Source organism: Dreissena polymorpha, chromosome 8, assembly GCF_020536995.1.
Source record: "Dreissena polymorpha isolate Duluth1 chromosome 8, UMN_Dpol_1.0, whole genome shotgun sequence".
NCBI lineage: Eukaryota > Metazoa > Mollusca > Bivalvia > Myida > Dreissenidae > Dreissena > Dreissena polymorpha.
Window position 1 is genome coordinate 70,495,101 of NC_068362.1, and position 24,251 is coordinate 70,519,351.

At 35.6% G+C, this 24,251-nt stretch overlaps 2 protein-coding genes across 2 annotated transcripts; both read left to right on the forward strand.

Moving 5' to 3' along the window:
* The first annotated feature begins 1,578 nt into the window (after nt 1-1,578).
* Nucleotides 1,579-7,120, forward strand: LOC127840617 (uncharacterized). Its single transcript, XM_052369026.1, has 2 exons — nt 1,579-3,445; nt 6,999-7,120. Exons 1-2 carry the CDS (start codon nt 1,579-1,581, stop codon nt 7,118-7,120), a joined length of 1,989 nt encoding a protein of 662 aa, XP_052224986.1.
* Nucleotides 7,121-17,296: 10,176 nt separating this feature from the next.
* On the forward strand, nt 17,297-24,204 carry LOC127843116 (uncharacterized). The gene is made up of 4 exons (XM_052372941.1): nt 17,297-17,410; nt 17,843-17,984; nt 19,589-19,849; nt 21,320-24,204. Exons 2-4 carry the CDS (start codon nt 17,844-17,846, stop codon nt 21,374-21,376), a joined length of 459 nt encoding a protein of 152 aa, XP_052228901.1. The 5' UTR covers nt 17,297-17,410; nt 17,843; the 3' UTR covers nt 21,377-24,204.
* Nucleotides 24,205-24,251: the final 47 nt, after the last annotated feature.

The following is a 24,251-nucleotide window of genomic DNA, read 5'->3' on the forward strand; positions in this document are numbered from 1 at the left end:
GCTACAGGTATGTATCAGCTGGTGCAATTTTTTCTCCGTGCATGTAATATGAAGGCACCAATGATGTGTTATATTTTTAAGTAAAGTGTTTATTTAAATTCACAAAGATTTTGGGTGGTGCGTGCACTAAAATCAAATTCGGTCTATTGGATAGCTGACGGTATAATAGAGTTTGATTAAGTTTCTAAATGCTTATGTAATGAGATAAGATAATGGCGTATAGTTTATGAAATTTTTTCTTTAAATGAAGTAGAAAAGAGATCATATAAATACTCAAAATGGATGTCATTTATGTTTTATGACCAAGAAACGTCTTTTGAATTTCTTTATGATATCCGATTTCAGTTAGTGGAATATTTATTGATGAAGATCTGGACAATCCGCTAACAAAACTTGCTGCGTCATATTGAAGCATTAAAAAAAGTATTGTTCGTATCGCGTGCAATCGTCTCAGACAATTGATGCATATTCTAATATAGGGCGTAAGTACGATAATGCAGTGCTTGACTGCGTAGCACTTGCCTTTACTATTATTTTCAATAAATTGAGTCGATATTCTCAGAACATTACAATATGTATAGATAATCTAAGTGGTAACATGAATATTAACGTTTAACGGCTACCGTTAGCAGATTTATCTTTTAAAAGAATGTGTTCGCGTTAGCAAAGTATTGCGAGGCATCTCGGGAAAATTGCAAAGATTTGGAGACTCAAAAAGAATTAATAGAAACCCGACAAGACTATAATCGTTCAAAGAGTATGTATATGTAGGTGAAAAATGTTTAATTTACACTTTTCTGAACATTCATATAAATCCACAATCATCAAATATGTTTTAATGAAAACCAAAAGTGCTTGGTATATATTTGATTTGATGTATCGTAAACAGATATTGACATTCCCGTATATGCGTAAAACACTTTAATAGCTATAAATAGTATTCTTGAAAAACATCTAGTCAACGGGATACATCCAAATGTAATCAGTATGATTATATTGTGTGTGGAAAAATATTACCACTGCTTGATATTCCCCCTACTGTCAAAAGTAGTAAAACTGATATACTTTAACGCAGCTTTATCCAAAATGCGGTCGAAGTCTTTTCGGAAATCAACAAATAAGAAATATCACTTAAAGTACCTGTAAGATACTCTTTAAAAATGATATGGAAAGATAATGGCAAATCAAAATTGGGAGTTGTTTCAGTAAAAGCTCTTGAATATATGACAATGGTCGAACATATACATTGTTCGTTTAATGTAAATAAGTAATAAAACGCTAGTTTCAGATGTATTCTTAATGTTTTATGTTTTGATTTCAATTGCAATTGTTCTGCAATTAATAAAGTCATAAGTGTTCTACATGTGACCTAATTTTAACATTTAGCTTTAATAATTTTGTCTGTGTGTATCATTCTTTAAAAGCGTGTAATTATAATTTGCATTACACCATTTCAGAAAACCCACAAGCTTGTTTCTTTCAATATGCCTCAAACAGAAAAGTCTAGAAAGCCCATCCTTGCCTTTACACCGCCGTGTTGCAAAGGTGTAGCTTCTTTACACCCATTAGAAGATCAGAATGCGACGAAAGATACGGGTTGTTCTATACTTTTCTTTGTGGATGTTTATGGCGTTGATATGCATCGTACTAAACATCATCAATATAGATTGGGGAATAACAAACACCATGAGTGGTATACTAATCGTGATAGTTCTTGGAGTTCTTCAAGGATCTGTGCTTGAGTTTCCCGTGCAGACTATTGCTACATTACTGATTGGCGGTGAACGACGTGATAATAAACGCGCCCCGTGTGATCGTTTGACTGTTATTCTCAATTACAATCTATTAGCCACTGGAAAAGACGATATTCTGGAATGTTTGGAAAAAATGTATAAGGCGTATGTCGGAAACCTTAGTCCAAATGTTTCGGCTGTTCTGTTAAGTGCTACTAACGACGAAGAACTGAAGGAATATGAACTCCAGATACGGGACAAGTATCGTTCACTTTTGTATGACGACTTGTACCGAGAAGGACTGGCGTTTGCTCGTGGTGAATATGAATTGGTAGACCCTATTCACCTGGACAATGTCTGGGCGATGTATATTGATGTAAATAGAAATGTTTTCTTGACTGATTATCTTGAAGAAATATGTGATCGATATGCCCGTGAGTTTATGGTTGTACACCGAGTAAGCCGCGTTTTGCGGAAATGTGGACAATATCAAGACCTAATGCTCCTATCAGAAGGGGAATGCAAGGCATATTCGTATTGTGACAAACGTTACTACGGCCGATTAGCCCGTGAACCCGGCGAAGCGTTATTTCACACAAGCGAAGACGTCTCCAATATAATCGATAGGAAATTTAATTACACACTTGTATTAGATTCTGACACAGGTGTTCCTCGTGGCGGGGTTTTTGATATGCTACGCATCGCAGCCGCTCATCCCGAGAGAGGCATCATTCAACCGTCAATCAAACTTCATTGTGGACCAGGGGACACACTGTTTATGCATCTTGAGGCAATGAGACAGAACATTTATGAACCTTTGACAAACGCAATAACCGCTCTCTTTAAACAATCCTCGTATTTCGGAAAAGCGTTAATTAAAAATAAACTGTACATTGACTACGTGATTGGGTCCAAAGATGACCTAATTGAAAGAGTTCCAGTTGATGTGCTTAGTCATGAGACCTATGAGGCAGCGCTTCTGAAGCCACTGTATGCTGGCAGTACTTTCCTCTTAGAGGAACCTAGCCATAATTATGTAACATGGAATATACGTGAGCGACGATGGAACAGAGGTGAAATACTTCTTGCTATGTATTTCTGGAAAAACGCATTCGGTAAACCTATGCGATGGCTTCAGAAGAAACTTCAGCGGTCAAAATTTAATAAGACCAAAGTCAGGACAGAAACAAAACTAGACTTTGTGACCTCTTACATAGCACATTCGGCGCTGCGACATATGTTTATGAAGCCTGCTCTTTTATTATATATCATTCTTCAATATTTCGTCCATCTGCGTAACAGATATGCGTCCATCATCATCGTCATGTTCAGTGTACTAGTCTTCCCAAAGTTTGCTACGTGTAATCGCAAAAATTACAAGTTTGTCATTTTGGAAACGATAGCGTCAATTCTCCAATTCACGCCTGAAGCACTAGTTGGCTGCGTACGCATTTGGCGTGCACTTTATGCCAATGTTTCACTCAATGTAAAATGGGTACCCCAAAGAGCAGTGGAAGAAGACTTTAAGAGCTCTAATCCGTTTCTTTCAAGTTTTAAGCATCTCTGGGGTTATTCAGTGTTTTCTGTCTTAGTTGGCGTTTTATTTGTTATATTTCTTGATTATGAGGGTCTTTTGTTAGTTATGCTGACTACAACAGCCGGGTTACCTGTTTACGCTGGATTAACATCGTTAACCACAGATTTCAAATGTTGTAAGCCAAGCAGTAAATTACTTCAAAGGGTGTTTAGGCGTCGTGGTATACTCGATAAATCTGCCATTGCAAATGTAGTTGCCGATTCTAATATGTACAGTAGCATTGGGAACATATATGAACCCTCTCTTGAAGAAAGCAAAATAGAACATACTGCGTTGATGCCCAACATGTACACAAATTACGGGTTTGATGATATAGCACAGTTGTTAAACCATAAAAATACACACAAAATGGAGTCATGGTCCAGCGACGTAGAAAGTATGATTGCAAATTCCGAACGATACGGACAAATGTTAAGTCTGTCCTCTGGAAGATATAGTCATTCTCGGCGTTTTGATGGTAGGGAAAAGCACATGTCATGAATAATTTTTTGAGACTTCCGAAAGTCGTGAGTACACACAAATCCATCAAATACAATGTTATACATTTTTTTCTAGTATGATGTTTATTCACATTCGCCTATATCAAACAAAGAAAGAACAATTTACCTTAGAGCATAAACGCTATTTGCATACATCGATATGAAGTTCAAATTTTGCATCGTTGTTCTTTTTAATTTCCAAATGTTGATTATTTTGGGAGCATACGTCTTTTTACGTAATGCGTTTTATAAAGACATGAACTGTGTTCATGTGCGAATGAGGTTCATTTTCTGGAGTTAAAAGCCATAGTTGTCTATGGGTTTGTCACAAATAAAGTTCATTGTATTCTTATGAGAGTGTACATGTTTCTCAACGGCTTTAATTGTGTTTTATCCAATTAATTTGTACTTGGAATACTAAATACTGATATACTTTGTTCATATGTTATGCCATCATCAATAGTGTTATGTTTACATGTATCAGCAGATCTACTTAAAAGATGACATGCTATTTTTATAAGATACATTTAACAATCTTAATTTTAATTTTATTTAGTTTGTAAAAATTATAAATTGTTATTTTTATTTTTAGGCAAGATACTCCTATATGTTGCATGAAATTATTAAACATTTTCATATTCTCTGACTGTGTTTGTATTGTGTGGTTTAATACTTTTAGATTTATATGTACATCAATCATATATGTGTTCTTCTCAAGACAGACTCATATCATTGTCGACACATTTGTACATGTTTATCATATATGGAGATACCTTTGTGAAATAAACGTTTGTTGGATACAAACCCACATACTTATCTCAGAATTTCAAAAAAAAGGCAAATGTACACTTTAAACCACCACGGACACGATTTAACAGACGCACGTACCAAAAATTAATACACACACTTAATGGTAGTTCACTCAGTTTATTACACGTACATTTGTTATCACACTGTTTTGAATGATTAATTTTATTACAATGTGAACTTCATCATGTCAAAATAAAACTTTTTAATAAAAAATACATGTACTACAATTTATTCCTGATAAGAAAGTATTTCATTTTTCCGCGGACTGCACTTGGAAGCTTTTCTAACGCAACATTTTTCAAACTTGAATACCTCAGTAATGAGTTTAGATTTTGATTTAAAATTTCACATTATTTGACTATATTCTGTGCAAGATTACGATAAATGCCTTGCAGAAGCATCCGATCGTCACGGATGAGTGATTTCATCGTTTGCTTGTACATGTTGTGGTCAAATGATCACATGCACACTTTTAAATCAAAATATTTACTCATAACTGAGATATTTACCTTAAAAAAAATGCTGTTCGAAAAGTCATCAAGTAAAGTACAGCGCGCTATATAATTCCAATTTAATTTCTATTTCATCATTCTAGGTGGGTTTTTACACCTGGAAAACATAACATTAATTAGAAAAACAATATGGCTCGTATTAACGCAGTGTTACAAGCGGTCGGTCATTAAGAAGTGTAAGTGCGGACTGCACAGGCTAATCTGGGACGACACTTTAGGCACATGCATTATGCCCAGATTTCTCAGAACAAGACATATTTAAAAACATAGAAAACAGGAACGGCGATAAGGTACGATTAAATCCCCAGACCTTGAAGTTGATTAATATATCTTTATCAAATATTGTATGTAAATGTGGCAAAAGCGGGTATCTACCATGGAAAAAAACTCATTTACATGCATATCAGGGTCACGACTTCAGTTTATGTAAAGTTTTTTAATGTATTCTTAGGAAATTGACTTATTTTTTCATCAAACATATTACCACGTTGGGTTTTTTTCACACCGTTCCAAAAAATAGCTAACATCTTCATAAGGCGTAAAAAAACACTGTTGTAACACGTTTAAAATATTGTTAAGAAGAACCGGTACTCGGGAATATATTTGACTGCATATTGTTAAAGCATAATCCAGTACATATAAGCATTTTTTTTTATCTGGATAGGTCGAGTTTTCGGGTTTGTGCCCTATCGTAATCTAATTTAGATTTTCGTATACAGAAGTTATTATCTGACCTATTTTTATTTAGTATCCTTCTGTTTTTATATACTCTATTATTTCTAAATATATTCAGTTGACTGTGAAATAAAAACCTTTTTCCAGCACTTTCGGGAGAAAATCTTGGTTTGTGATGATTATTTTGTTGTGAGCTAACATAATTACACGTATTTCTTATTTTTCGTTTGAAAAAAAAGAGGAAACTTCATCTTTTAATTCATTTAGTTTTACTGTGACTGTTTGTTATATTTTAAAGTAAGAGAGCAATAATTTCAGCCATGGTCGGACAGAAACTTTGGATCTTCAACGCGGACGAGTGAACACTTTTTTAAGATACCTGACGTTTCTTTTACATAATCGACTTCCCTAGAGCCTGTTTTGTCAATGAACGTCTACTTCCCATCTTGATCCTTATTGAGCCTAAGATTCTACCCATTTATGCCTAGTGGACTCTCCCATCCTTCTTAATTTGATCAATTCATTTCCAAAATAAGGGATGTCTAGTATATTTTTTTCTATATTTAGAATATATTTTTTACAGAAATTCCTTTAAGCAAACAGCGCAGACCCTGATAAGACGCCGCATCATGCGGCGTTTCATCTGGGTCTACGCTGTTTGCCAAGGCCTTTTTTCTAGACGCTAGGCATAAATGGGTTAAAATACGCATTCCAATTGGTTTACACAAATCTCATAATATTATATCGTTATTAGCAATACGCCCTTTGTCCGAGGGACATCTCGCGATATGAGCTACGTAACCAGCGGGTCAAAAATCAATATGATAAATGATGTGGCACAAAATCAGGTAAATCGGATGTTAATTCATATAACAACCAAGCGTTCTACCGTAACCTGCCTCGAAATATTCTCACGTACAACGTAACATAGGGATATACATATATCATGTTCTTAACAAAAAAAAATATGCATATTTGTTTACATAAATTATCTCATCTTAGCCCTTAAACACTAAACTATCTTTACTTGTGAGTTCATTTCGAATGAAAACAATACTTCCTCCTGAAGGCCGTTTGGCTGATTTTAATAACTGAGTTCGATTTAAGACAAAGTTATCAAAAACATGTAAATGTAAGTATGTTAGCGATGAAACCTAAATTATCTGTTCATTTGATCGCAATTTATTTACAGGTCTAGTCGATAATTCTTGGACATCGAGTAACGTTATTCTTAAATCAGCCTTCTGCAAACCGCCAAAGATTTCAACTGATGCCGCCATTGACATATTGTCGGTTGTTACTGGCAAACCTTAGGTAGATCTATTGTCCACGCGATTCACTATTTTCGCAAGCTGGTAAAAAAGTTAACTATGCTATTTATAGCGCCGGATTAACCTACATGGCTATTTTATTCGACATAGCTGTCTCACACAGCTTTTCATCTTAAATGACCTTTATCTCGTGTTTATAAAATGCTGGGGAGATTTCCCGCAATTAGACCAAATTGAATAAATCCGCATAGTTCATTGGCTGATTTGAGAGAATTCTCCAGATCAACGCGCAAATGTTTGTTTTTTTATCAATTCTGGTTAAAAACATATATACGAAATTTACACTAAAGACTTTGTGCATGCATTATTAGTGTGTACAAAGACCTATAAAATGCATGCATTGTATAGGTCTTTGGTGTGTACCATGAATTTCAATTACTAAATGTGATAAGCATAGTGGGTGAGATAACATGCGTGCAAGAATCAACTCCCAAGTTTCTAGGTTAAAATCAAATATATAGGTTTAAAGAATGTCACAATATTTACTATGCTTAAAGACCAACATTGTCAATCATATGGATATTTTCAAACAGGTTGAAAAAATCACCTTTTGCGGGGTTAAGACTGAAAGAATACAGCAAACGAAGATCAATTGAACCCAGAATGACCTATGCTTCTATGACAACAACAGCTGCGTTTGATTTTACATTAAGCAATACGAATGGCAACTTGGTATAGCTCACCTTGCCTCACCGAGTGTCCATGGGATTGTCAAATACCTAAATAGTAAATACGCTGATAAAAATCGATGTTATTTGTATTATTATTATTTAAATTAAACATTTCATCTAACAAGGCTCTACCATGGGATTATATTCAGCACGTATTATTGATATGTTAAAACCCTATTAGTATTACCTATACCTCGGATATTTATATCGTGCTTCATTTCATTTTGTTCCTAATAGTAGAGGCTGTAGAACCCAAAATCAGTCTTAACCCGGACAAAATTAGAACAGATTTGAAACTTAGATTTTCTGATAGGTTATAGCTTGTAAATTTTGAATTCACAAAGTTCCCGAAAATTCCCATCCGGGAAACCTCAGAATTCAATATGGCGTCCAAGATGGCCGCCGTAAGTTAAGATCAGGGGTAAAATCAGAAATATCACTTTTTGAAAGGTATGATTGATAATAGTATTAAAAAAAACCTTGTAACTTATTGGCATTAGATTGGCAAATTTTATCACCTGTCTATAACATACTTGAGGTCAAGGTCAAGGTCATATTAAAGGTAAAAGGTCAAATTTTGAAGAAAATTACCCATTTTACCACAAAGAAGTTCTGTTTGCAAGAGTAAATGGTGCATTCTGATATAATAATCTTTACGGTAGTAGAGTACAAGTAAAACGTGTTTCTCTGCTGGAAGTAAAGGAATATCTGGTTACCAAGGTAACAGCCAGAATGGCTTCCAAGATGGCCGCCATCAACTATGTAGAAATAGAGGAAAATCGTAAATTTGACTCTTCGAAAACTATGATAAAGAATGGAAACATAAATACTCCTGTAACTAATTGACATTAGATCAACACATTTAATCAATTTTAATTGTCATACTTGAGGTCAAGGTCTAGGTCAAAATCAAATTGAAGGTCACAATATCAATTTTGGAAGGCAATTGCCTGTTTTAACAAAGAAGTTGCGTTTTAAAGAGTATGGTGTGCATTCTGATGAACATATCATATTAATACTGTAGAAGAGAACAAGTACAACTTTTTTTTGATGGGTTAATATCTGGTTATCAAAGACAGCAGCCGCTTGGAACTTTATGAAAACGGGTCATGTTTAAGGGCACCGGTTTTCAACAGAAAATGTCTTCGGAATCCTTTTATCAGAATATAAACTAGTATAAAATGACTACACATTGAATAAAGTATGTCTCCTTTATTTTGACACATGTGATATATTCAGACAACATATCTGCATTAAACAACTAACTTAAAAATACGACAGGTACTTTTGTTTAAAAAAAAATCTGCCGTTAAATATAACAATACCCCACCCACTTACATAAAAATCAAGACTTCTTTTTTTCTGAGAATTTCTCTCAAAACTTTGTGATACATGATCAGTTAAAGACTTCATTTTAATAACTTTTATATCTTGATCTCATCTTTATCAGAAAAAAACTTATATAATATCTTTATATCTTGTCAAAAATCATTGGTTGCATTTCCAAAGACAAAATATATGGACAAAGTCAAACTACAATCTGTCCTGCTTTCAGCTTTTAACCCATAAAACGTTTAGTGGAGACCATGCAGTTATAGATAAATTAATATCTTATATACAGTGTATATGAAGGTTAAGTTTCAAATCTATATAATCAATTTCATACATAATATACGTTACATAATTACACCTAACATATGTTACATTATACAAACTTCAACATTTTCAAAACACATGGATTTCTAAGGAAAATTGATAAGTTCTTTTCTGTTGTTCTTAATTTATGTTCTAATAACAACACTGAGTACAAAATAAAATGACATCAAATCTATATGTTCATACAATATTATGTTTCTTCAAGTTCTTCAGTTTCAACCTGTACACTATTAGAGCAGCTCGTGCCTTTTCAGTTTCCACAAGCAGAAGAACACACACGTCCATGCTTTCTGCAGAAGCATCTCTTTGTATCACAGTTTGTTTTACAATTACATTTAATTATTTTCAACAACCTTTCAGGTGAAGCAGGTAGATCAGTCTTTATTGGAACAAATGTGTCACTAACTTTACATCAACCCCACTCTAGAGGGTTTGTTTCATGCCCAATCCAAGTTTTTACGTGATAAAACACTCTAAAGCTGTGGTATTTTCCAGCTGCTTGCGTTGGGGGTAACGTTTTGACTTGTACAACACATGTACCTGTTCCTGTTTTAATAGTAATGAATTTTCTGTACCTTAAGCTATCTAATTTTTCATTCTTTTTACCATATTACACGCACTTAAATGATTGTTCCCCAGCATTTTCTATTTCATCATGATAAGAATTCTGACTGATAAAAACATTTGCCTGCGATTTAAATTGAGTATTCGTCAACATTTTTTTTAAAAACTACTCCTTTACCAATACTGAATATGCGTGATGTTGTATCGCATCCACTGAAAGCATGAACGAATGGCAAGAGTCTGCAACTGTCTATGGCTTATACATTTTGGGTCCTTTTTATATCCCATATCTTTTTCTTTGTCAAGCAATTCTTCAGGTCTAATGTGAAATACATGTTATTTCCATTTTGGTCAGTATGATAACATAATAAAATCAACAAATCTGTGATCTCGCCTACTACAACTGTTGGCACATTTAAGGCATACTTTACGGCGGTTTCAACTATCAGTATGTCTGCATCACTTTTGGCATTGACAACACATATTTCTTTCTCCTCCATGTGTTTACATAGTAGATAAATGAATCTCTGTTTGTTTTCAACATTTGACAAAACAGACATTTTCTTAGTCTTAAAGGGAGTTTTGTCATCAAATTTTATTTCTGCTTCTATAATACCTTTAGTTCTCCCCTCGTGTGTCACATCTTTTGTTGATGTACCGCCACCATATCCATCAAATACAACACATGCCATACCATAATGCCTTAATACATAGTCTGTATAGTGCAAAAACATTGTGTAAAATATCTCTCCACAGATCCAAGGAATCTTTTGTATTAATGAGCCACCATCCAACACGTATTGTAAATTGTCATCTAAAATTTCATCTTCACCACATACCCCTTGTTCCCATATGGAATTTGCCAGTAATGGTTTCTCTGCTTCGCGTAATAAGCCCGATGGTTCGAATAAAGATGATGGATTCCCTGAAAGTTCGTATGTAAACATACCGTATATATCATCTGGAGAGCTGTCAGCTGTTTCATATTTGAATGTTATGCGTAGTTGTTCTTTCACTCATGTGAATAGTCTAAGTAATAACAAACGCAAATGTGCGCTATACTCTTTAATGATGTTACTACGTTGGTGGCTCAAGTGAGACTGGCTTATCAGCTCACTGTACAATGTAATAGTAAGGTTATTCAAGCATGCAGCTATCTATAGTCTGTATCTAGTTACACTATGCAACATCCCCTTTGTTTTGTTAAGATGGAAATTTGTCTTCAATAAAAGTTTGTTATAACATATTCACAATTAATCATAATTATGTTAATATTAATAATTTGATGTTTTGATCAATGTTACATAAACATCAACAACATTCTGAACATTTACTTAGTCCATTCATTTTCTGCGTATCGCTGACTCGGCTGCACTATTCTACCTGATCGTGTCTGATAAGGGGAAATGGGCTTATCTACAGGTACAGAGGGATGTTGAATATTCAATGCACTATTGTTTGTTGGTTGTTTGACCTGTTTATCAGTGCTTGAATGATTTCTTTCCAAAACATCAGGTGTAAAATCTGATATCTCTGGGAAATCCTCATTGGTTCTGATGAGGTAGCGACGATTTCTCCTGTAAACCTGACCAGAAGGTGTTTGTATTATGTAAGAGTTAGCATTGTGTATTTCGATAACCTTAGCTGGTTTCCAGAGTTTTCCTATCTGGAACCTCACAGTTTCATTCAAATGTAATCTGGGGAGCGGTTTTGCGGTTTTGTCATAATTGTTTTTCTGTTTATTTTTGGAAGTTTGAATTGAAGATCGGACAAAGTCTGGGTTAACGACTTTGGGCAGAAGCTGGGTAACCGTTGTAGGCATAATTGACCTAGTTCTCCTACTCATCAGCAACTGCACGGGTGACCGATTGCAATCTGAGAGTGGAGTGTTCTTATACTCTAGCAAGGCTAAGTATGGTTCATGGCCACTGTCTTTTGCTTTTTGTAGCAGTCTTTTTACAGTTTGTACTGTCCGTTCAGCAAGTCCGTTTGACTTTGGATAATGTGGACTAGATGTGACATGCTCAATATGCCATGATTTGACAAAATTTCGAAATACGTCCGATGTATACTGAGGTCCGTTGTCACTGAAAATACGCATCGGAATGCCATGGGTACTGAAGCGTGACTTCAGTTTTCTGATAACTGTTGTGGACAGCATGTCCGGAAGTTTGTCTATTTCAAAGTATCTGCTGTAGTAGTCTACTACGAGCAAATAGTCATTTCCATCAAAATGGAATATGTCTGTGGCAACCTCCTGCCATGGACCCTGCGGAATTTCATGGGGTGTTAACGGTTCTTTTTGGTTTCTATGCGATAAGCAAATTGTACAGCTCATTATGTACTCAGTAATTTGCTTGCACATTCCTGGCCAGAACATAACGTCTTTGGCTCTTTGTGTGCTTTTTTCAATGCCCATGTGACCTAAATGAACTTGTTCTAACATGTGTGGTCGGAGTCTCTTGGGAATGACCAGTGTATGCCCTCTAAAAATTAGGTCATCGGCTGTCGAAAGTTCGTCCCTGTGATTGAAATACTCGCGTATCATGTCAGGGCAATCTGACCTAGAACTCGGCCATCCTCTAACTATAGTCTGTTTCAGGGCTATCATCTGTAGGTCAGTTCTTGTCTCGTTTCTCACGTTTTCTAGACTTCGGTCAGTATAGGTCATGCTCGAGAGCACCGTGTGAACGTGAAGGTCAAGACCTTCGATTTCAGAACAGTCTGACATTGGCTGTCGTGACAGGAAATCGCCGATGGGAACTTCTTTCCCGCTCACATGTCTTACATCAAGGTCATACTTTTGCAAACTAAGCATCATCCTTTGCAAACGAGGTGGTGCTGCATGTAATGGCTTCTTCATGATCGCAGATAAGGGCTTATGGTCAGAATGAACAATTACATGTCTGCCATATATGTACTGGTGAAAACGCTGGCATGCGAACACTATAGCTAGCATTTCACGTTCAATGTTTGCATAATTTCGTTCTGTCTGTGTCAATGTCTTAGATGCATATGCAACTGGCTGACCATCTTGCATGATCGCTGCACCTACACCGTTCATTGAAGCGTCACATTCAATGCAAACCGGCTTCTTGGGGTCAAAGTAAGCTAGCACTGGGCTTTGTGTTATGACCTGCTTAACTTTAGAAAAGGCATCTGATTGTGGCTGATCCCATACAAATTCAACGTCTTTTTTCAGAAGCAATCTCAATGGGCTTGTTATTTCAGCCAAATTGGGGGCAAATTTCTGCAGATAAGTAACCATACCCAAAAATGTTTCAAGTTCGCCGCGTGTCTTTGGTGCTTCTACATTGACACATGCCTCAATCTTAGTACTGTCTGGTTTCAGTCCAGATGACGTGATCACGTGACCAAAGAATGGTACTTCGGACAATCCAATACGACATTTGTCGGGATTAAATTTTATGCCATTTTCACGTGCACGTTGAAGCGTAGCAGTGAGATTTCTGTCATGCTCAATTCTTGTACGTCCACTTATTAATATGTCGTCAACTATTGTGCGTACACCTGTCAGGTCCCCGAATATCTCCTCAATTTTCTGTACAAAAATGTCCTGAGATGATTTTATCCCAAAAGGAAGTCGGAGATAACGATATCTGCCAAATGGGGTACTGAATGTTGTCAGGTAAGATGACTTTTCGTCAAGCCTTACACTCCAGTAAGCATGTGTAATGTCTAATAGACTGAAATATTTGCATTCAGCTAACTGTAACGTCACGTCGTCAAGTGTTGGCATAGGGTAATGTGGTCTTCGAATAGCGTCATTCAGTGCTTTTGGGTCAAGACATATTCTTAACTGTCCAGTGTTCGGCTTTTCGACCACTACAAGTGAATTTACCCAGTCTGTGGGTGTATTGACCTTAGCAATTATGTCATTGTTTTCCATTCGGTCAAGCTCTTCGCGTAGTCGATTGCGTAATGCTTCCGGAACTCTCCTAGGAGGATTAACGACTGGTATAGCATCTGGCTTCAAATGAAGCTTGCAAGTGCCAGGGATGACCCCAATACCTTCAAAGAGGTATTTGTAATCTGATAACACACTTTCTTTATTTAATTCTTGGGATGGGCAACCAACAGTACATGTCAGCTGAATTAATCCTAGATCGGTTGATGTTTTCAGACTTAAGAGAGGTACCGACGGGGAATCTACAACATGAAACCACGTGCTCACAGTTTTGTCTTTGTGTGAACATCGCAATTTGATTTTCCCTACAACTGGAAGTCTGTTACCTGTATAGGCAGTCAAAATGCCAGTAGGGGGTTCCAATGGGGAATGAATGTTCAGACCATTAAACTCTTTCTTCGGCAGAATGTTTACTGAACTTCCAGTATCAATTTTAAAACTAATGGGACATTTATTAGGGTCAATGGGGAGACGAATCATTGCACGATCGGTAGAACAAAATGTGCTCACCGTGTCAATATTGAATCCATCTACATCCGATGTTACATCATGACTAATTGTGTCATTGTCCACAGTGTGTATATTATTGTTTTTAGAACGGCAACACTTTGCGAAATGGTTAAGTTTGTTGCACTTGCGGCACTGCTTTCCTTTTGCTGGACATTGTCCAAAGTTGTGAAATCTATCACAGTTGAAACACGGCTTGTGTTTAGTAGGTAGACTTGGACCTGCATCAGTAGCTGTCGTCCGACGTTGATGTCGTTGGCGATGCGGTTGCATCGGTCTCGGGTGCACTGGCCTGGATCGGCACGCGTCTACTTCGTTGTTCATGGAGCGCAGCTGCTCCCTTGAGTACTCCAGACTTTGCGCAGTCTGTACGGCTACATCGAGTGTCAACCCTGCACCGATGTTGATTAGCTTCTCGCGTAACTTTGGCGAATTTGTGCCAAAAACGATCCTGTCTCGAATCATTTCGTCCGTCTTTTCGGCAAAGTTGCAGTCTTGTGCAATAAGTTGCAAGCGTGTAATATATGCATCAATGGAGTCGTTGTCCTGCATCTGTTTGTAAAACTTGTACCGGGCAAAGATCGGATTTAACTTTGGCTGCACGTAATTTCTGAAACGTTCATAATATGTTTTTATCTTCTTTGCATTTTCTGGTGAAATGTCTTTCCACGTGCTGTGAATGTCACGTCCTCTGTCACCAATCCACAATAAGAAATATGATACATGCTCTTCCTCTGATTTGTTCTTCAAAGGTCCACTAAACATGAGTTTCACGTGACGTTCAAATTTGTCGAATGCTTCGGGTAAATTGGACGAGTTCCAGTCCATTCGCGGAGCTTGGATGCCACTTAAATCCATTTTTTAAACTTATGTGATGTGGATAAATCACTCAAATTCTGACACCATGTTTCATATTTGAATGTTATGCGTAGTTGTTCTTTCACTCATGTGAATAGTCTAAGTAATAACAAACGCAAATGTGCGCTCAGCTACAGTTATAAGCCTTTTGAATTAAAGTTGTGGATCAACGTTTGACTCTTCACTATTAACGTTTAAACTGTCTTTTGTACCCATTGTTATAACTTGATTTTTTCTCCTAAAATTGAAGTCTGATATTTTTTTATCCTTCATGGCTTTTACCCTATTTTGTCCCACTTCTTTTGCAATACCTGCATTTACATTTTTATTTGCTATAACACCTGTTTCAATGTTTCTCAAATGAGATTCTTAGAAATTCTTCAAGCGTGTTTCTGTCTTTTTCGTCTCGTTCAATTCAATTCTCGCTTCTTTCACTTGTCTCCACTTTCTGATCTGTAAAGTCTTGCATTGCACGATTTATTCCAGCTGTTGCAGGAACAGATAGTAACCAATGTGCTCTCTGAGCTTCCGTCATATCCCGTCCTCGCGTCAGACCCCCCACTGATTAAATGCTTCGCACTAACACCTGCTCAATCACCAGATCTGTCGAAAGACCTCTCCAATAGCGATTACATATTCGAACCAAATGATATCCATTACAAAATGCTTCATGGACTTTGGGATTGTTGTCTGGTAAAGCTAACATCTGCTGAAGATATACATATGCTGACTTTAAATAAAGATTGTGACCAGCCGACGCGAAAAAGGGCAACATTTTCTGGATAGCTTTTAGGTGTAGACTCCAGTTTACCATTTGTTCTGCCTTAAGAAACACTTTCAGTATATTTACCATCTCCATATAATGCAACCAACGTCTAACAGTTTTAAATTTTGTGAGGTTTGCCTTAACATTTTCATATCTTTCCATATAAAGTCGTGTATTGTACTGTTATTACTAAGTGCGTCAGGAATTTGTTTTTCATTCAGAACTGTTTGCATCATGTCTTTCACCTTGTATATGTCATCTTCAACGGTTATTTTTCCCTCGTTCTCATTACCGGGATCAGTCTCAATCGAAGGGTTATTGTTTAAGTATTGGGGATAAGTCTGTGGTCCTTTCATGTTTGCAAACAATACAGATTGCAGTGCATCGTCTACAAGGAAATGGCCTCTTACTGCTAATAAACAGCTTTTCAACTAAGCATATGACCTACTGTATTTTCTGCATATATAGTCTCTCAAAGTTCTTTCAGGCCTGAGTTTTCTATTCTCTCCCGATGCAGCCTTGGAAGCTCACCTCAGTGTGGAACCCGCCTAACCTTAACACAACAGATTTAATTTTTACTTTCACCTGGCTCATTTGTAACTATGCTAAGAGCTTTCCAGTACAAAGGTTGGTCAAAAGTAAGAATTGGTGTTGTATCCAATGATTTTCATTGCATAGCTACAAAGTGCAACGTTGAGTAGATACAAGACATGTCACTTGCACTTACCGGTATATCAATCATAGGCATATGCATGATAGATAACTCTCCTGAGTGTGTTCCATTCTGTACCATTTGCATTATTCCAGACCATTCTGGGAACTGCAGTTTCAGTGGCCGAGTGATTTTTAAGAGAAATTCAAACTCTGCATCAGATGTCTCAATATCATTCAAATCTGCCAGCTCTCTGAATATCATCTCTTCCATATTGTTGGGTTTTTGTATGTAGAAATCAATTTTTATTTTTCCAACGTCATTATAAGTCGCCCCGAACCAGCCAATGTTCTCCTGTTTAGTGTACTGTAACCCAATCCGAGGGTAGTCAAGCGTGCAAAAAAAGATTGTAGGTCAAGGAGAACTACTTTTTGAATAAAACAAATGTGTCAGCTTATTTTCGCGATGACACAAATCCATCATTTGCATTCATTCATAAATAAATAAAAAAAATTGTTTTATTTGTAAGAATAATTTATTTAAAAACTTTATATAACACTCATAACATATCCGTTACATGTATGTATTTCTGCGCGCAAATAGATCAGCGGATCAAAATATTTACATTTCCCAGCAAAACAAGGACAATTGAGCACAAAAGCTAAGAAAAGGTTAAATTATAAACTTTAAATTATATGTTGTTTGTTTATGTTGCTTGCATGGGCATTAATTCTCTTTATGTATCATGTCATGCAAAATATTGAGATAAGAAACTTAATAAATCGGTTGATCGATTGATAATTAAAGTTGTCTTTGTCGACGTTGATACATGTAGCACTGAAGTGAATGTGGTCTGAAACTCTTATATGACAACAAAAATCATAGAATCATTATATTAAGTGGTCTTATAGATTACCATTTGTGAAGATGATTTTTTCCCGCCTCTCTCATTGTCTCTGTAATTGCTCAAGTTGTTTTTGCCCCGCCTTTCAGTTTTTCTGACATAAGCAATGATATTTATGTGTGTGACATATTAAACTTTTTAAGCTGGTTAAGTTAAGTTTTTAATAGTATTACCAATTCAGCTGACTTGTCTATTTCAGTATGAATATGCGACTGCCTCGCTACCTGGTGGACTCGGATCCACTGCTGACCAATGTTGTTTTGCTGTTAGGGGAAGACCCTGCACTGGAGGTCTCAGACACTGAATGGACGGCAGAAGAACTGGAGAATGCTGAACAACAGGTGTTGCTTTGTTTACTGCCAACAATTTTGATAACTCAATAGATACTAAGATCTTACTTACTTACTAACTTACTCAGATACAGTTTGTCAATCAGTTCTGGATAATCAGCAGTTCCGATTAATTTGTATTTTCCATAACGCCCTTCTGCAGCCACGGCCTGGCCTTCCGAGGCCCCGCCCTGCCCATTTATTGTCCATTACCGGTTTCACCAGAGGGGACTTATGGTTTGTGCTCTGTGGGTCTGTCATATTTTTCATGAAACTTGAAACATGGATAGATGGCATTTGTTTCGTCAAAAATTCTGGTTGCTATGGCAACAAATAAAAAAAATAATCTGACTATGGTGGAGCTGGTAGGGGACATATATTGCTTGGCAAAAGTCTTGTTTATTAAAGAATAATATTTTTTTCACATTTGATTATTTATAGATCTCTTATTACATTGTAGTTAATTTATTCCCCATTGCAGACATTTTATTTGCATGGTTTTTAATAATAATTGAAATAATATATTCTAACAATTATTAATGACATAAAAATTAATATTCAACAAGGAGCATTCCAGATCTCCTGCGCGCTTGAAAATCCCCTTTTGACAAAATAATGGGCGTCAAAAGTGCGCTTTTCACAAAATAGCCCCCCACTGCCCTTTTCAAATCCTAGCTGGAGCACTGGGCAGTAGTTTACTTTTAATCATGAACCAAACTGAACCTTATGCTATAAGTGACTGGTCTTGGTTAAAACTTGTTAACTAATTACTGATTCTACTGGTACTATTAACGTTTAAAATGACTCTAGACCTCCTTACTGGATCAAATTCTGATGCACCATGAATATGACTTAATTAGTTAGTGTCTAAAGGGTCATATAACAGAAGTTTGTCCAACCTGTAAGGTCAAATAACAGAAGTGCGTTCAATATTCAGATTTCTTTAATTGAAAAGTTGGATTATGGCAAGGGGAGACAATCGCACCTATACTATTTGCCCAATTCGCTTACGATATGTACACTTGTTTAGTAATAATAAAAACATGACACAGTTAGACCAGCAATCTAATTATAATGGTATTATTGTTTGCAGATGAAATTGTTTGCAAAAATCTTAGGGTAATCCATACGAATATTGTGATTGATGGATATACAGTTGTATATATACATATCTATATATATTGTCCAATTTAATATGTTTACATACATCTACATGGAATCATTACGCAATTAGAATTGATGATATTTATTTAACAAAAACACGCTTTTATGACACTGATGGCATACTTTTTTGTTTGGAAACATTGCATGAAAATGAGTTAACCTGTTTAAAATTCCCAAAACAACTCAAATTATAGTTTTGGGAGTGATGAATCAAATTATTATCTTTTTAGTGAAGTCTGTCAAAATGTGTCCTTTCAAGTGAGTTTTAATTGTGCATCACAAAATCATCTTTTTCAATAGTGTATTTGCATTCCTGATCTCATCAGTTATAAAGTATTGTTTGTTTAGTGCTCGTTTTTTCAATTCTATGGGTACACTTCTACCGCATCAAATGGTTTTGAGGCTGATCCTTTTAATGCACAATTAAATCCATTAAGTTTTGGTTTACCTAGGTGGAAGCTGTGCTGATGGAAGAAGCCCTGATCGAAGCATGCTTCGAAGAAATGATGGAGGAAGAGGAGGATCGTTGGTTCCACAATCATGTCATCGCCATGCAGCCACCTGTCTACCTGTTTACTCCCCCTTCCCAGGCACCTCTGCAGCAGTTGTCATCATCTACCTTGCAATACGTGCCTGTTTGGCTGTCCATGGCACAGACACCAACTGAAAATTATAGTTCAACTAATGTTCATTGCGAACATAAGTATTTTCTGGTAAGTATATCCCCTTTTGGGTAGTCCACACTGCAGCGTTCTAGATAAAGTGCGTATCAGCGTAATATAAGCATTAGAAATATCAAGATACGTTCAATTTATCATGGCCGTGTGTACATTTAAGCAAGCCAATCTGGACTTACGCAAATGATGTTAATTTTCTGCGTACAACATAAACAAAAAATATAAACAGCTGATTGTCTTTCGCCAAACTATGAGACTGGTTATCGTAAAACTTAGAGCTAATTTGTGCGCTAGATTGTAGAAATAGTAAGCCGTCTGTATGTATACTCTGACTGTATAGTATCATCTAGACGCATGGTAAATTTAGTAATGATTTTTGTAACAGACAGTCAAGCGCTTATGTGTTTATTTACATGAAGAGGTCAGCATGGCTTCTTCGAAGCCATAACAAATTTCTTCTCAAAGTAAAATTGATTGTTTTTATAAGGCAAAAGTTGTATCGAGAAAAACAATGTATTGCCAATACTGAATGATTTAATTTCTTCTGTTTTCAAATCAAAGAGGACACACTTAAACACTAATAAAAGAACTGTTGAAAGTTAAGTGTGTCCAGACCTGGCTTAGGAGGAAAAAACGAAGGAGAAAAAGGCTCATGGAAGCCTTTGAACCAAGGCCAGTTAAAAAACACTTTAAGAAACCTACTACTATGAAGGAATACACATAGTTAATGGTTTACTGGATTAACATGATAAAAGTAGTGTGTCTGTACCCCGGCTATATTCTTATTTTACTTTAAGCAAATCACCCTTCAAGCAAGGCAAAATTTGACCATTTACCCCCATGCTTTGAAAAGTGGGGGTATTTACCCCCATGGGTCAAAAATTATCTATAATGCTGACACTGCTGTCCTGATATTTTAAAAATGACTTACAATGCGAAGGAATGTTAATGAGTTCCAATCAAGACTTAAGTGTCAAACTTCTGAATCAAGCATAGAAATATTAAATGTGTAAGACATTGTTAAGAACTAATATTTTGATTGTAGTTTCCTATCTTTTTTTCTTTTGATTAGTTTTAACCCACTTATTGGACTCTCCCATCCTCCTTAATTGAATCAATTTATTTCAAAAATGAGGGATGTCTAATATATTTATTTCTATATTTAGAATATTTCTTACAGAAATTCCTTTAAGCAATAGTGCAGACCCTGATGATCTGGGACTACGCTGTTTGCCAAGGCCTTTTTTCTAGGAGCTAGGCATAAATGGGTAAAGGCTAAACAAATTCAATCAGAAATGTGTAAGCCCACCATAACTTAAAGGGGTTTTGAGCTGGTGTGTATTATTTCAAGCGATCATGTATGGATGATGTAGACAGGTTATAAAAAAGTACTATAACTTCATACATGTATTATATACAATGTACAGTAAAATGTAGCATGCACCCTATGACATTTTTACATTTAACAGCTTAAACAGCTAGTCCAAATAAATGTCCTTTTTTCAGGTCAGTCAACTTAATCCAGAGGCTCCAGAGTTTTATCCTCATTCAATGATGTCATAGGAGACATACTGAGGTGTGCCGAGTCTACAGTGCTTTCAAAGTTGACATGATCGTGGCATTATTCACAGTGCTTTTTATTTTTACCTGAGCATGAAATGCTCTCGTGAGCTGTGTATATCTTAGTGATACATCCACTTCCAGTAACTGTATCGAGCAGAATACATTTGAAGAATATTGTCTACCTTAGGATTATAAATATCTGCGTAACTTAGCCCCTTCTAGAACTAAGATGGAAAAAATAATACAATTTTTCAAGGAGATTTTGTATACAACTATATTCTTAAAGTACATGTAAGTACTGTCATGTATGTAAAGCTTTTGAAAGCATCGTCAAATTCACAGAAAAAATATTTGACGAAATTTATTTTGAAGAAAATTCTTTAAAAAAAATGAAATAAATTCTTAAAACTAAAAAAAAAGTGTCCTCTTTGTTTGTTTGATTATAAGTTTTGGACTGAGCCTTCATTGGGTTTCATTATTATTTCCTCATGTGTTTCGAATACAAGTATCTAGAGCTTAAAGCAGGTTTTTTTATCACCTGTGATATTTCATTTGTTGTATTTGCAATCATGTGTTGGTATGTACTTTACTGTGTGATTGTCCAAAGCTGAACTGTATTCAGCAATTCTATCTAATCAGCAAAATTACCATATTGACATATAACTCATTAACGAAAATTAACATAATTTTAACAAGGTAAGAAACATGCATGAGACCACGGTAAGGATACCATTTGAGGGAAAAAAAGAAATGAGCCCGGCTCTGTGAAAAAAGGGGTTGAATGCATGTGCGTAAAGTGTCCTCCACACAGGCTATTCAGGGATGACACTTTCTGCCTAAACCTAATTTTTGCTAATAAGAGACTTTCTTTTAACGAAAATATCATAAAGGCGGGACGTGCCATCCCTGATTTGCCCCTGCGGACTACACAGGCTAATCTGAGACTACACTGTACACACATTCATAAAACCCCATTTTCACAAAGCACGGCCCAACTTTAATACTGTGGGAAGTACCATTGTAACATTATTAAGACAATCTTACACTGAAAGTTAAAATGTTTTAAAATGTTACATATAACATTTTTGATATGTTAGGTCAAGAAACCATGATACTTATTCAGTGCATATTGATTTGTTGCGTTATTGGCTGTTTTGTTAGAACAAGGTTATAGATATACAAGTGCTATTTTACTTTGTGCTTATCTTTTGTTTTAATTGCTTATATGTAGTTCAGGGTCCCTTACTTGATATCTGTTATAACATGCTACTTTTGACTGGATTTGTTGATGAACAGAAAATATGCAAGTGTTTTTGTTTTTTGTCTAAAAATATTGATATTGGTTTTAATATGTAAGACTTATTTAAGGAATGGTGAATGCTGTCTGTCATGTATAAATAATTTAAATAAACACAATACAATTCATTAATCTAATGTAAACTGTTACTTTAAAGAATTCTAATTGCCCTGTTAAGCACAGGGTGTTATTAAAATCAGATGTAATCAAATCTATTTGCTGTCTGTCTGCATGCTAGAATTTAATACTACTAATATCTTGGCCTTGTTCATATCTGGGTTTGCGTTTGTCAAAAACAAGGTTTCCAGGTTAAATTTTGTGAAGAATTTGAAGCCAGATTTATGACTCAATCTTGATGAATCTTTGTAAGAATGTTTATCAAGACAACTTAGCTGAGTTAGAATCTGAGTCTGGTGCCTCCAAAATCAGGTCAATTCTTAGAAAAACAATTTTACCATTTTAGAGGCAATATTTATAATTCAATCTAAATGAAGCATGTTCTAAATGTTTATCTTTACAATATCTGACCCAGATTTTAATCTGTGTCATGTGTGTCAAATAACAGGTCAAATGTAAGAACAAATATTTTGTCTACTTTAGAAGCCACATTGATGTGAATATTTCTTCATAAAATGTATTCAGCTTTATATTTTGACAATAAAAATACCATGATTAAATGGATGTCAAGTGTTTTATAGAACTACTAGGTCAAGTCATTGTGTGTGCCTTGCAATCAGGTGAACTCTCAATGCTATCATATACCTCTTGTTTACTATTGTTTTATTAAACAATACTTATATAATTGTTAAATGGCATTTGGATTTCATAGGTTAAATAGTTCATGGATAATGACATGGACTTTGTGCCAAATATCATTACAATCAATTGTTATTGTATATAATAACTAAGATGTGCTGAGTAGGGTTGAATTGAAGTTCTATTCAACCATTATGGTCATCACAAATGTTGTCATAGCTCATATAATAAATGGATAGTGTCTTTTTGATTTAACACATGTGGCCAGTAAACACTTGTTTGTTCCTTGTTACAGTATAATAGTATGATAACAAAAATTAAATGCAAGTTATTTTCTTTCTTTCAAGCCTGTATCTGAATTTGAGTATAAAGTACTCTTATATGTGTTGTAGATTCAGGGGTGTGATTTTTCCTCCTTTCAGCTGATTTACTCAGTTTCAATGACAAACATTTTTTACAAATACTAGTAGTTATTAACTTTGCTCGATCTATATACAGATGAAGACTTTGTTTGATCCTTGTAAGGCAAGCAGGGCATTTTCCTCCACTGAGGTTGTTCATAAATCACACCCCTGTAGATTGTGTTAATAAAAACAATTGTTTATCGACATGGGTAGCTTTAGTTTTCAAGCAGTTTTTATCTTTTACTTTGCATATTGTATTTGCATTCAAGAAACACAGGGAAGAGCTGTGTTTTTGTTCATAATCATGAGTTGAAAGATTCAACTTTTGTGTGCTTTATACTATTTTAAATAAATATGTGATTACCTTGTTATAGTGTATTTATTGTTGTTTTATACGAAACTGGGGATTTTATTTAGA

Coding starts and splice junctions, on each gene's coding strand:
- LOC127843116 (XM_052372941.1), top strand. CDS start 17,844: ATGAATATGCGACTGCCTCGCTACCTGGTGGACTCGGATCCACTGCTG. Junction 17,985..19,588: donor TGGAGAATGCTGAACAACAG/GTGTTGCTTTGT, acceptor TGGTTTACCTAG/GTGGAAGCTGTGCTGATGGA. Junction 19,850..21,319: donor GCGAACATAAGTATTTTCTG/GTAAGTATATCC, acceptor TCCTTTTTTCAG/GTCAGTCAACTTAATCCAGA.
- LOC127840617 (XM_052369026.1), top strand. CDS start 1,579: ATGCGACGAAAGATACGGGTTGTTCTATACTTTTCTTTGTGGATGTTT. Junction 3,446..6,998: donor AACCACAGATTTCAAATGTT/GTAAGCCAAGCA, acceptor ATTTATTTACAG/GTCTAGTCGATAATTCTTGG.